Source organism: Elephantulus edwardii, unplaced genomic scaffold (genome assembly GCF_000299155.1).
Source record: "Elephantulus edwardii isolate Elephantulus edwardi_28Jun2011 unplaced genomic scaffold, EleEdw1.0 scaffold00093, whole genome shotgun sequence".
Taxonomy (NCBI): Eukaryota; Metazoa; Chordata; class Mammalia; order Macroscelidea; family Macroscelididae; genus Elephantulus; species Elephantulus edwardii.
Genome location: NW_006399843.1, coordinates 4733828 through 4747908, shown reverse-complemented (window position 1 = coordinate 4747908; position 14081 = coordinate 4733828). Strand labels below are relative to the sequence as shown.

At 45.3% G+C, this 14081-nt stretch overlaps 1 protein-coding gene across 1 annotated transcript in view; it reads right to left on the bottom strand.

Annotated features, from left to right (window-relative positions):
- The window catches only part of TTC12 (tetratricopeptide repeat domain 12), a 65152-nt gene that overhangs the window by 11442 nt on the left and 39629 nt on the right, over positions 1-14081 (bottom strand). Inside the window, exons 13-17 of the mRNA XM_006890867.1 lie at positions 5708-5800; positions 4684-4744; positions 3830-3967; positions 3345-3443; positions 2823-2891 (exon numbers count right to left, since the gene is read on the bottom strand). Of these exons, the coding sequence (XP_006890929.1) occupies positions 2823-2891; positions 3345-3443; positions 3830-3967; positions 4684-4744; positions 5708-5800 (460 nt within the window). The remainder of the gene's footprint in view (positions 1-2822; positions 2892-3344; positions 3444-3829; positions 3968-4683; positions 4745-5707; positions 5801-14081) is intronic.

Here is a 14081-nt window from a genome sequence, read left to right as displayed (position 1 = left end):
CAAACCTGTTCCTGAGATGATTCTGAAATTCAGGTGGTATGAAATCAAAGTCATATTTTGGCTCCTGTGGATTTGGTTTAATTTTCCTCAGCTTCAGCACTCTAATACTTGTTGTTAGTTGTCACTGTGCTGATTCCGACTCTCAGTGACCCCATGGGTGCAGAATAGAATCACTCTATAAAATTTTCCAGGCTTTTACCTTTTAGAAGTGGATTGCCAATCCTTTCTGTCAAGGGTGAGTGCAAACAACGAACCTTTCAGCGTTTTGGGGTTTCCCCCCCCCCTTTCCCCCCTTCAGTTTAAAAAGCTTTAAAACCTCTTCAGTCATTGAGGGCTTAACTTTGTGCTAAACAGGAATACCTACCCTTAACACCAAAAAACCCCATCAAACTCATTACTGTAGTCGGAACCACACAGAGATGAGCCTCCAGCAGGTTTGCTGAGGCTGTAAATCACACAGGAGACTGCCCACCTTTCTGTCACAAAGCAGCTGGTAGATTCCAAGTGCCAGAGAGGCGATCCTGTTACTATTTGGCTTAGCAGCAAACTATCTTCAGATGCTGTTGCCAGAGCTCCCCTCACTTAATATGCGACTATAGACATCTTTTCTCTACTCTTTCATTCCCTTTAATGGGAAAAAAAAATCTGATTTTATGCCTGGGAGGCAGGCACCTGGCTTTTCAATGCAGCTCCCCACCTCTTCCCTCTGCCCTTGGTCGCACCTGGAACTGTGTTTTTTCTCAGGGCACTGCAGGCACATCGCTCCTGCCCAGTTTTGTTTCCCTCCTTTTATTCAAAGTTTCTTCATCGCTGCCTTGTTAATTACCACTCCCTGCAGCTGTGATCCATCTTCCAGAAACTTGTTGAAATTACTCATTGAACCTGCCTTTTGCTTTGTCAATATGGATTTTTAACTTTTTCGAACTGTGTTCCTGCCTTTAAGCCTTGTTTTAATGAGGTCTCCAGAGACAGCAGGGATAAACGTGTGTATTATCACATTATCAGCTGTGTTTCCCTAAATGTCCTCCTTATAGATCCTACAATTCTGCTGAAGTTGATCTTGCAGGTCTCCTGTCAGGCACACTGTGGTGGGGACAGTGTCTGACTGGGGGACCTGGTTCCTGTGGTGAAGCTGCAATCTTGTATAAGAGCTGGAAAGCACCCAGCTGTGGACCTGCAGGATCCTGGGGAAACCTGGCCCTCGAGATTCCCCAAAGGGTCATCCAGGGGAGCACTATGGACCTAGACGGGCTATCCTGGGTGGTAAAAGGGTTAATGTGCTAACCCAAAACCTGGACATCCAAGGCCACCCAGAAGGAATGTGGAGGAAAAGCCTGTTGATCTACTTCTGAATCCACCACTGAAAACCCTGTGGACTGTCTATCTTAATACAGTTATCTGGAAAAGGAGAGTGAGGACATGTGCACAGTTTGGAGAATATAAACAGTGTCTTTGAACTGTACACGGAGACACTGTTAACGTGACATTAGTTTTGCTATATAGATTTTCACAATTTAAAAACCAAAAGAAGAAAGAAAACTCTCTGGTGCACAGTTTTATTTTGACATCCATGGGGACACCAGGATCGACTCACTGGCAAATTGTCTAATTGGAATGTAGACTGAGCTTTAGGTCCAGACCATCCAAACTCCCAAGACCAGTGGTGCTCACCACTTTCAGGTCCTGGGTCTCTTCTGAAGATCTTATGAAAACTATGATGCTCTTTTTGTGGAAAAGCATATACACGTAACATTTTCTATACAATAGAACAAACTCAAGGAGCTCCGGTAAAAAAGTCTGAATGGCTTCAAGAAAGTTGCAGAGTGCTATTTCTAAACAGAAGATATTGGAGCTACTTCTAAATGTCACCAAAATCCACAAGAAGCGCCCAGTCTGAGGTCCTTGAAGGGCCACATTTCCAGACAGCCTGAATCTGATCCCGATTCCTCAAGTCTTTGGGGCTCTGGCCTTGACAGGTAAAAAGAAAACAAGTGATAACTAATCTGGGTGAAGAACACATCCCACCTCACTGGCAAACAGCCTTTTGAATCATATTAGTATTCACCCAACGCACAGAACTAACCACAGACCCGTCTCAGTTTTCTTATCCAAATGTCAGAAATAGAATTAGGGAAGCTATTTCAGCATCTCTTTCCAAGGGGGTTAACGCTGCTTTGCACAAACAACCTCCAGGATCAGATTACTGGCTTGAAAATATTCTCTAGGCCTTTCAGACCGTGGGGAAACAAAAGAATTCCAAATAAAATTTCTCAGTTCCACAGAGATATTTTAAAATGGGACAAATCTGACATATTACGTTGTATGTTACTGTTATGTGCCATTGAGTCAGAACCAGTCCATAGCTGACGCTCTGGCAGGTTTTCACAGGCAGTTAATCGCATGGGAGGAGACTGCCCATCCTTCTCCAGCAGAGAAGTTGGTGGATTTGACCAGCTGGTGGATTCGAACCACACGCCTTTGGGATTACAAGCTTAGCTTCTTGCCTTTATGCCACTAGTGCCTCCCTGGCTAAATTCCAGACCATAGAGAACAGAGATCTTTAACCTGGGTTCAGTGCCCCCAAATGTCTAGAGATGGGCATTTGGGGGTTATGGAAGTCCTGGAAACAGCAGGCAAAATTAGATATGTATCTGCTATGGGCACTGCTCTGTGGAGGTCTTCACAGCACCCGAGGGAGTCAGCTGATTCTCAAAGGTGAGAAGACCTGCCAAAAGTTAAGACTCACTGATATTTTAAAGCCAATAAACAAGAAAGATCAGATAATGGAAAGTCAAGCCTGGATTTCCCAGGGAGAAGCTTACTGTCAAAATTCCTCCGTCCTGGCTGTCCAACAGAGACATGCATCGTCTGCTCACCTCCAGGGCCCAAGCCTGCAACAGGGTTGGAAAAGGAGAGAGACTGAATTCTCTACGGAGCTCCTCTGAGTTCTCAGAACTGAATGTTCCTTCCAACCATATTATGCCTGCACGTCCCTCACTATACCTTTTATTTTTGTTCTTTTTTCCCTTATCTGTCTGCCCTGACTACCTGGCATAAACCTTGAGAACGGGAACTACATTTTGGCTGCAAATCAATCACAGAAACATAGTGCTATGTTCAGTGCACCTTGGACCTTCAATTAATCCAGGAATAAAGAACTGAATGACTCATCTACTCCTTGGCAGAGTAACACAGTAGATCATCTATCTGTCTTTCCCCATTCCAACCACCAGTGTTGGAGTGCATGGTTTTCTATTTTCTTTGCAAAAATAAAAGTAGTTTTAGTCAATAGAGTGTGATGGCATGGCCCCAGTGTTCTAGGTGGGAAGGAAAGAATATCATACCTTTGACACAAAGGCAGAATGCAGACACAAGTTCATCAGGAGACCCAGGAAAGTATACATGACCTCTCGGAACAGGCTCAGATCCTCCTCACATTTGGCCTTTGGAAAGAACACAAGGTAATTGAGCTTTTCACTTGACAAGGGTCTCAACATCAGCCACACTCCCTACGCTGTCAGAGGCATGAGCCTAAGGGAGGTTGAACAGCCTAGACTCATCCACTGAGTCACTGTTAGTACAGGAGAAGATGTGGTTAAACTGAACAGTGAGTTGCTACCATGGATGAACAAGTTAAGGCCACCAAAAACCCTTCCAAACTCTCCAAGGCAGAAAAGACTTAGCCTGGAGGGTTTATAATCTAGCAGTCTATAAAGCTCAGTTAGAGGAGAGAGAAGTCAGGTGCTGTAACAGCATTTTTTTGAAAGTCCGTTAAGAATCAAATGCCCCCAAACGTAAAGGTTAACTGAGGATAGAAAAGCTAGAGTACCATAAAGCTCAAGCAGGCGTCTCCAAATTCTTCACAGCCGGCCATCTGCCTTCGGGTGGCTGCGTCAGCACAGAGGTTTCCCATGATGGCAATAAACTGGTTAAGAGCTGAGAGCCTGGTGACCTTGGGATCAATCTTCTAAAGGTGAACCAAGAGAAAATGAATTCTCAACAGGTAAGAGATGACATCACTGGTGTCTCTCCCTGTCCTCAAGATCCTTCATGGTGTGACACACCATGGAGCATCAAAGTGGCCCCCACTGGCAATGGGATGAAGGCACACAGTGGAGAAGATTGAATGCAGCCTTTTCTCAGAAATCAAAAGGCCTTGGGCTTCACTCCAGCCCCTCCACAAATCTTCCCTCCTCAGAGCCTCCCTTTCCACATCTGTGAAATCCTGGAGTGTGAGTGTGTTCTGTAAGCTCTCAAATGTCTATGGCTTGCTGAGGAAAGAGCTCAATCACAGAATACTCTTTCACAGAGAAATCTCTCCTCCTGTACGACCATCTACCTATCACCTCAGACTGTCAACACTTCCATTCGTGGGACAGGACTGTCTGTGGTCCTGAGGACAGGGCTTAGTGCCAGCAGGAGGCCCTCACTTCCTTTACCTACAATGCATTCTGTACCCTGCTTTCTTCTACTCTGTCACCAACCACCTCCATATGCCACCTCCACCTGTTCCAACAACAGCTGTCTGTAATAATGGAGGAATGTGTAAATTCTAGCTGTGAACAAATGATTAATCAATCTGTGAAACAACAGGCGTTTCTGGCATGTAAATTGTGTTTGAATGGCTCTGCTCCTGCTCCTGGGGGTGCCTGTCACAGGTGGTAAGAACCAGGGCTTGCTCACCAGAACACCTCTGAGCACAGGGAGAACACCTGGAAGGCTGGCCTGGAACCAGACCCGGAATCTGTGTGGGAAACATCAGTCATCATTTATTTCTACATTGCACTAATGGTAACATAAATACAGTGTGTCTTGGCTAACACATCAGACAGCCACGACTTCTGTGGCCCCCTGTGATTTGTAATATGCATGCATGATTCCTTTTGAACCAGAAACACGTCACTCGGAATGTAAAGTGGTTTTAATTTTTCCAACTCTGGAGGATTGCGTCTGATATTAAACAGAGCTCAGACGGCAGCTCACTTAGGCAGAAATTGCCAGAATTTTCAGGTTTCTGGCAGACTGACTTAACACCATCGTTCCTAGCTCATGGTCCTTGTACTGTGTGACCATTGGAGACACTGAAAATATGTGTCCTTGCCACAGCCCTGAGGAGGGTCCAGATGTGCTCACAGCCACATGCTGGATTGGCTAGTACACACTCCCGCCCCTGACATCCAGAAGGCTTGTCTCTCATGTGCAACATTTTAAAGTAGGATGTCCTAAAGCTTGTATTCAACAACAAACTCATTGCTGTAGAGTCAGAATTTACTCTTAGCTGACCCTTCAGTGGTTTTCAGAGGCTACAAGCTTCTTAATCAGGAACCCAGAAAAGACTGACAAACTAAGTGGAGGAAAACAGAGATTACTCATGCCACTAGCACACTGAACACGTTTCACTGCTCATAGTTAACCACTCCCTCACATTCATTCAGTACACCTTTGCTGAGCAGGCACCAGCCCCCAATTAAAGGAAGACCCCTCCCAGACTTGTGGTCAGTTGGCCATTCTGAGCAGTACTGAGCACCTTGAGGATCAGAGGGACTGAGGTGGAAGGAGCCGATCACAGGGCACCCCTGGAAGGCGCATTCGCCCTCCTGCTGGTGACTCTGCGATGCCCAAGAGGTGACATCGCCAAATTTCCTGAGGATCAGACAGTGGAACAAAGGTTTAAGAAGAAATGTAACAGTCTGAAAGTACAAATTACCTTTTCTCTAGAGCCAAGTCTGTGAGTAGTGCCATAGCTGTGTCAGCCTTCTGATCCGAGAAATGAAGGAACAACACCAGGGCCTCCAACAATCTGCAAAACCCCACAAGAAGTCACCTCAGAGTAGACTGTCCTCGAACCAACAACATCTCTAACAAAGTGACCGTGAAGGAGATCATGAGGAAACAAGCATCTGGGTGATGGAGGACGAGGCCGGTGGGGTGGGATGGGGGCTGGTTTTACCTGCTGGGAGCCCTCGCTCTTTCAAAGGGACAGGACAGGGTCCTATCTGAATGACTTAATGTGACTTCCCAGAGAGCTGAACCCTTCTCAAATTTCTCTCTCCCTCTTTTTAACGTCATCAAACACACACAACATGTAATTTACTGTTCAACCATGTTCGAGTGTACTGTTCAGTGGCACTAAGTGCATTACAATGTTCTGAAGCTGTTACCAGTGTGCACAGAAACTCTTCATTACTCCTCAGACACCCTCTGCGCCCACTGAGAAGTCACTACCCAGTCATGCTTGCCCATACCCATCTTCTGTTTGTATCTGTGTTTATTCGGGTTGTTGGATACAAATGCAATCATACACTACATGGCCATCCTTGTCTGGCTTTCTTCCTCGCATGTCATAGGTAATGGAAAGTCACAGTTTTCCAGGTCCGTCTGTGTTGTTGCATGTATCAATGCTACATTCTGTTTACAGACACACAATATTCCAGTTTCTGGGTTACTCTCTCAATCTAACTGCTGTCAGGTTGGAACCAACTGATAGCTGACACTCTGGTGGATTTTCAGAGGATGTAAATTGCACAGGAGGAGATTACCCCTCCTTTACCTGTGAAGCAGCTGGTGGATTCAAACTGCCTGCCTTTGAGTTGGCAGTGCAACTCCTTACCCCTAGCCTATCAGAGTGTCTTAGTGCTTCTTGGTGTCTGGGTATGCCATGTTGTTGTTGTTAAATGCCATTGAGTTGTAGACGACTCATAGTGACCCTACGAAGGAAAGACCTGAGCACTGTTTGTAGCTTCCAGAGGCAAGCCATTTTGGAAGAATGTTTGTCAAAAAACAATTTAAACCAGGCTTGAGGGCCACAGGTCCGAGGGTCCAAAAGTAGGAGGCCTTATTACATGTCCTCACTTCCCTTAATGAATCAACATTCCACCCTAGTGCTCACCACTCCCAGCCTCTGTAGAACCAGCTCCTGTAGATGACCTTCAAACTGGTCTCCAGCACCATGCCACCTACCAACAAGGGTTTTCAAATAGGAAGGATATGCCATATTTTTTGTTTATCCATTTATCAAATGATAGACATTTAAATGTTCTAATGAAAGTTGATTGATTAAAATGCAGGAAGGTAATTAAGAAAGGCCCCTGTGGTGCCTCTACCATGTGTCTAGCTTGGCCTGGTCACGATTATGTATTTAAACGGTATCTAAAAGAAATTCTTACTAAGCTGTTGACAACTCGAGCTTGGAGGGTCCCCCCAACACTGGAAATTGTAAAAGATTCTTACAGGCTTTTTAGCAAGTCAGATGTCATTTCATAAGGTTAAACTCAAAGCCCTCCACTCAGGACTGGAAATCCTGTGTCAGTAACAGAATTAGATTTGGCTTATAGATGGTTCATATGAAAAAGATTTGAAGGCTTTTAACCAACTATAAACACAGTGTGAGCCGAAAGAATGGTACAGCAGCCAAGAAAAGTTAACGGGGTTTCAGGCTTTCCTATAGGGCTATTAACTCAACAATAAAGGAAGGGTAATTTACTCATTGGACAAACATCACCATGCTCAGCACTAGGATACAAGACTGCTGGTCTCCCAAGGAAGAGAAATGGTTTGCATTGTTATAAGAGAAGTAGATGCATGTTAGTGGGCCATAGCCATCTATCTGGAGACTAAAAGATAAAAAGATAATCTGGAGAAGAAAGACAAAAGACAGGTTTCAAAGGTCAGAAGATATTTGAAATGTTCATGAAAGTGTAGTGCTGCTATTTGTTCCTTTATGCACTCACTCAAAGACATTTTATGAGATTTATCATGTGCCAGGCAAGGTATCTGGTAATGTGGTAGGTTCTGGGGCCACAAAAATGAAACAAGACTAAGTCGCTGCTCCCAGAGCAGTGCCAGGCAGATGGGACAGGAAGCAAAGCATTTGGGGTACAGAGCAGGCATTAAACCTGACAGCCTGCTAACAGGGCACATCTGGGGAGCTCGTCAGAGTTCTTATAGTTAGTGCTGAGGGCTTGAGGGAGGCAGTGCTGGGCAGAGACCCGATCACGGCAGACAGTCTACAGCCTGCTGGAACGGCTGTGTTTTACCCTGAAGGCCCATGTTTTCAAAGTGCAGCTGGGAGACAACCAGCTTTATGTGGAAGACGCAGATCACTTGTCCTCCTCAGTTTCTGAGTTGGAAATGGCTCCAGGAGGCTGCATTTTTACAAAGTCCCCAGGTGACTCCTATACATCGTATGTCATAGTAGTTGGAGAAATATTGTTATTGGTGATGAAAGGTCGCAATAAGCATGTCAAGAAGGAAAAAGTACAGGATATGTGTGCATTTTAGCAAAATTGCTCTGACAGTTCGTTGGAGGCTAGACTGGACCAAGTAGCACAGGTGACAGGGAGTCCAGGCAGTGAGAGCTGTGATGGTGCTGATACTGGAGGTTAAGGTGCTGAGCTGAGGTGGTGGCAGAGGAAGAGGCACAGGCAATGAGAGAGGGGCTCAGAAGGATGATCAGGGATGGTGGAGGAGGGGAAGCAGGAAGACGTGAATCCAGGAGACGCTGGGGAGGCAGAACTGAGAGTAAAGGTTTTTATTACGGATGTGGGCAGGGAGGTATCATGGACTGAATTATATAATTGTATAAAATGCAGGAAGAGAAGAAGTGGACTTGAAAACAGACTGTGCACAATGAAAACAAAACCTAAGAGATTTGGAAAATTCTGCTGTACAAACTAAGGGCATATATCATAGAATGAGCACCAAGGACTCGGCTACACAGTTTTATTAAAGACATTAAGCCCCTGACTGACGGATCTAATCAATCACCACAGAAGAAAACACACTGGGCTTACTCTGAAGGGGACAGAAAAGAGAAGTTCGTCTCATGGAATTCTACAGGCAGGAAACAGGCCAAAGGAGCTCTATCCGTTGTTTTCCAAGAAAAGGAAGGCACATCCCTGGAGCAGCTCAAAGAGAAGCAGAACTCAGAAAGGAGTTCAGGAAGAAGAGCTGCCTCAGTCTCAAAGATGAGACCCTGGCCTCTGGGCGTCGAAGGCAGAGCCATAACCTCTCAGGTTTCAAAGAGTCAGATCTTGACCAACTTGGCCCCAGAGGGTGGGGCTGCCATTCAGTTTGCCCTGGAGGATGACGCTCCAGTCCAAGGCCTGGAGAGGCTGTGGGGCTGGAGCCACCACTCAGATGGACGAGAAGAATAGGGTGGTCCAAAGCTAAGGCGGCAGAGCGGCTGTCCCATTGGACACAGAAGGTGGAGATGGAGGTCAGGACTGAGAGGCCTCCCACCAGAACCGAGAAGAGTGGGGTCAGCTCCATTCCAGGGGGCAATTCCAGGAAGTGGGGGACTATTTTCAAGTCTCTAGAGCTAATCTAAATTGTTCTCCTACACTCTGGGTTTGCTTGGTGTCCCTCATCCTTTCTCTCCGTCCAGTTTCTCCCATTTGTTACTGGAAATGTCTAGCTTGTGTCTATTCTACCATCGTACTTTGGAAGCAAATATCTCTTACTGGAGATTTCGCAGGTTCACATCGACCCTGTGAACACCAGGTCTGAACCCTGTCCTGTCCTTCTCGTCTCTGATCTACTTGCTCCCACTGACACTGTGTCAATCCATCTCACTGAGGATCTTCCCCGCTTTCACTGACTGACCCTCCCTCCACCTTTCCAAGCATGATGTCCTTTTCCCAAGGAATACCGCCTCCCGAAAGCATGCCCAGAGGGTATGTGAGATGAAGCTTTACCATTCTTGCCTCTTGGGGGATTCAAAGAGTGGAATGTTACAGATTGAACTGTGTCACCCAAAACTATGTGCTGTACATCTTAACCTCCATGTCTGTGGTGACCATCGCAGTTAGAGCCAGGTTCTCTGTTATGCTAATGAGAAGGATTGGTATCAAGGTCATCTCTTTTGATATAAAAAAGATTAAAACAAGCAAGCCAGTAATCAGTGATGGGGGAAGATACCTAACAAGCCCCATGAAGATATCACAGGATCAGAAACTCAGAAGCAACAAGGAAGAGCTAACAGAGAAGATCTAGGAATCCCGAGTAACCATGGGATTCTAACTTAGACAACTGGATGGATGAAATGCCATCGACAAGGATAGGAAACGCAGGCAGAGGATCTGCTTGTAAGAATCACCTTCGGATTTTAAGTTTATGATAGTTGTGGACCCTGAGAGGGAACTGCCTAGTGTCTGAGGGGTGTTTAGTGTTCAAGAAGAAATTTATGAGTGGTAGTTAAAGTCGTGAATAATAAGAGGGACATGGGGATGGATCCAGGGCCCCTGATTGGTAAGCAGTGATAGCTTAGGTGGGGGTAAGGGACGCACAAATGCAAGCAAGAGTGAAAAGCAAAGTAGGAAGAGCCAGGCAAAGTGATGCTGTGGAGTTTGAAGGGAGGCCAAAGAGATTAACAGAGCCACATGTCACAGAGCAGTCAAGGGAAAGAATGACTGAAGAGCCGCTTGGGCTTGGCCTGGAGGAGCGGGGCGATGCATCAGTCCTCTGCCACTGTGGTCCTGTATTTACACAGTCAGCTGCTTCTGGAAGGGTCTAGAGACCACATCACTGAGGAGTAGGAACTTGCATGTTTGGCTGGGAAATTGTTGGTATCTTTAGATACACTTTTCAGAGACTGGAATATGGGAACATTTGGTAAATTCTGCAGAGTTTCAGAGGACAGAAGCAGGTTCTCACTGGAAGGCAGCAGCACTACCCCAAAATGGGAGGGGAAGGCAGATGTGAGCTCCGTGTATTAACCACAGCAGTCCCAGAATAAGGCAGGGGGCCTAGGGAAGTGACAGTCATATGCCCTGAGGAAAGACTCAAGTCTTTTAGCTATGTTTTAGGCCCTTCCCAAACACACAGAGAGAAATACAACAAAAACGCTGAAATCTTCCCTGGTGAGGTCATGCTCAGGATATAAACGGATGTCACTGAGGGGACGTCTGAGCCACGTGGGGCCTGGACTGGACCCTCAGGTCCCAGATGGTCCCAAGCTTCTGCCCCTCCCTAACTTCCTCAGAAGTGTATTTCAGTGCTCCTGCAGTCAGATAGAATCTGTTTTATTGTTAGTTCAGATTCTTCTTCACCAATTTAAATCTATTTTCTTCAGTCCTGAGGATGAATATTAATGAACAGCAATGGAGATGAGACAGTCGTCCAAGACCATCCTGGGCTTTTGTCCTTGGAGACCCAAGCATTGGTGTCCTTGTCATGTGACAGAATACACATCCTGACTGGACTCACTATGGAAAGAGGACAGTGGGTCCCTTTCTGCTCCTTCTTTTTTTTTTTTTTTGACAGATTTTGCTCTCCTCTGACAAGCAGTTATACCCCTGGGTGGGCCACAGGCCATAACGTGATCTAGTGCAGTCCGTAACTGATAAATGCAGAATTGCCTCTCCTTAGTACCCTGAACATAACGCTCTCTACAGAGAAGATGATCATAAAATTATTCCTGAGTCCACAACACACACATGACATTCGTTGCTTATTTGCTTGGACAGACGCTGTCTGCTGGCACTCTGCAGACATTCCCACATTCTTCAAGGTGCTCGATGCCACCTCAGAAGCAGGAGCCATTATATCCTCACTTTTTCAGTCAGTGGTGGCCAATGGCATCATTCTGACGAGAAAGAAATAAGCAGTTTTTCTTGGTATAAAAGGAAGGCCGAGTTACTTTGTTGTTGATTTCTGTTGAGTTGAGCACGACTCATAGCGACCCTATGAACAAAAGACCTGAAGCCTTTCTATAACTATTGTCATTTCTCAAAGTTCATAGAGTTTCCAGAGGCATGTTGTTTAGGAAGTGGAGGCCACTCATGTTTAAAATGGAAATGTGACGTTTGTGATGATGTGGAATTGCAGTTACCTTGCTCTGGTGACTGAGTGGATAAAGAGTTGTGCTGCCAACCCAAAGGTGGAGGTTTCAAATCCACCATCTACTCTGTGGGGGAAAGATGGGAAATCTCCTCCAGTGCAATTTACAGCCTCTAAAAACCAGATGAAGGAGGAATTATGAACTATTCTGACTTAGTAGCAGTGATTTCATTAGTTTTAGAAACAACCTTACTTGATGAAAGTGAGGAGGACTTGAAACACTTGTTGCAGAAGATCAAAGAATACAGTCATCAATATGGATTACATCTTTACAGCAAGAAGACAAAGATTTTTACTGCTGGACTAATCTGCAACATCATGATAGATGGAGAAAGGCCCAAAACTGTCAATAACTTCATCTTCCTTGGAACCATAATCAACACCGTTGGTTCTAGCAGTCAGGAAATAAGGAGAAGTATTGCACTGGGAAAGTCTGCAGTTAAGGACTACTCCAAATTACTGAGGAGTAGTGATGTCAGTTTGAGGACTAAGGTGTGTCTGATTCAGGCCATGGCCTTTCAGATCACTTGTTATGTATCTGAGTGATGGACAATGAATAAGGATGACAGAAGAATTTATGTCTTTCAGCTGTGGTGTTAGAGAAGAACACTAAACATCCCATGGATGGTCAAAAGAATAAACAAATATGTCCTGGAGAAAGTGCAGCCTTTTAGGAGGCAAAGATGATCAAGTTTCATCTCACATACTTCGGGCATGTTGCTAGGAAGGGCTGGCTATTCCTTGGAGAGGGATGTGATGCTAGAAAGGGTGGAGTGTTGGCAAAGGAAGGAAAGCCCTCAAACAGGTAGACTGACACAGTGACTTGCTGCAGTGAACTCTAGTGTGCTGGAAGTGTGAGGATAGCACTGTAGGACAGGGTTCAGATCTGTTGTTCACAGGGTTGCTGTGGGTTGTACTTGATTTGGTGGCACCTAACAAGAAGTTAATTTAGTGTGTAACCCTGAGGGAAAGTCAAGAGGACAGAGACTTTAACCTTGACATATCCAAGTCACTGAGGCAACACAACAGCTGCCGTCTGCTATGGGGGCTTTTGTTGTTGTGTTGTTTTATTTTTTCTTTTCTACATGAGAAAAACAAGCCAGTCTCTATCTTGCATAAGCTTAGCTTGGCCAAATATTCCATAAAATGCAGCAGAAAAAGATCATATCCGTCATCGTCTGTAATCTTCCAAAGTCCCTGGGACTCTGGAACTCAGTAAGGTTGAGTATCTTCCCTGGGTCACATGACTATAAAGTGAGCCACAAGATCTGTTCTCAGAGCTGCTTGAGTCTAAAAACACAGCACTTTTCCACAAAGCAACACCAGCCCTCACTCAATTCCTATTTGTTCAAATTTATTCCTTCAACTTCTCATCTGAGGGCATTCTGAAGGGTTGTGACATGTGTGCATCTTAAGGACCACTGAACCCATGCATAGCCTCATCCCTGCTTCACACCAAATCATCTCATTACTGAGAGCATCTCACACTTCTTTCCAGTTTAACTGGAGATGGATATTAACGAGACTAGCAGGCCGAAAGGTAATAAGCTGAGCTCTCTTGCTGAAAGAGAGATTACAAGACTGTGTGGAGTAATCATAAACACTAATCTGTAAAACGGGGGAAATTAAAATTGAAACTATAGCAATTCAAAGCTAGCTGGGGGAGAAAGCTTATGATAACTACAGCTACATTTACTCAGAGGAACAGGAACCAAATGAAAAACATATGATGGAGTAGGACTGCAGAATCGTGTGAAATGTGAAATGTGCTTTTGACTCTGCTAATGATCCATCTGCCCAGATGGTTAAGTTTCTCAGAGGTACCAAGGCCGCTGCTGTGGGCCACTGAGCCAGCTGAGAGTGGGAGGGACTGCCAGGCTCAGCCACAACCCTGCCTCAGTCCACCAAGATGGGAAACTCAAGGGAGACTTTGGCATGGTCCGTGTAAGATCTGAGGGGCCTTTAGTTTTTTCTTAATAGGAACAGAGAATAAGAACTGGGAGAAGGAAGGTAAAAAACTCTCAGTCACTTGCCTCTTCATATGTGAAACGGGGTAATAACATCTACCTTGTCCACCTCAGAGTATGAGGGGAGAAGAAATGAAGTCCTTGCAAAAGAAACCAGAAGATTAACTCCTGCTTTCAGATTTTGTATGAAACATATATAAAGCAAGCTCTAATCATTACTCTTTCCAATCACTGCTACTATTACCCACGGTAATAACAGGGGAAAATCCAAAAGAC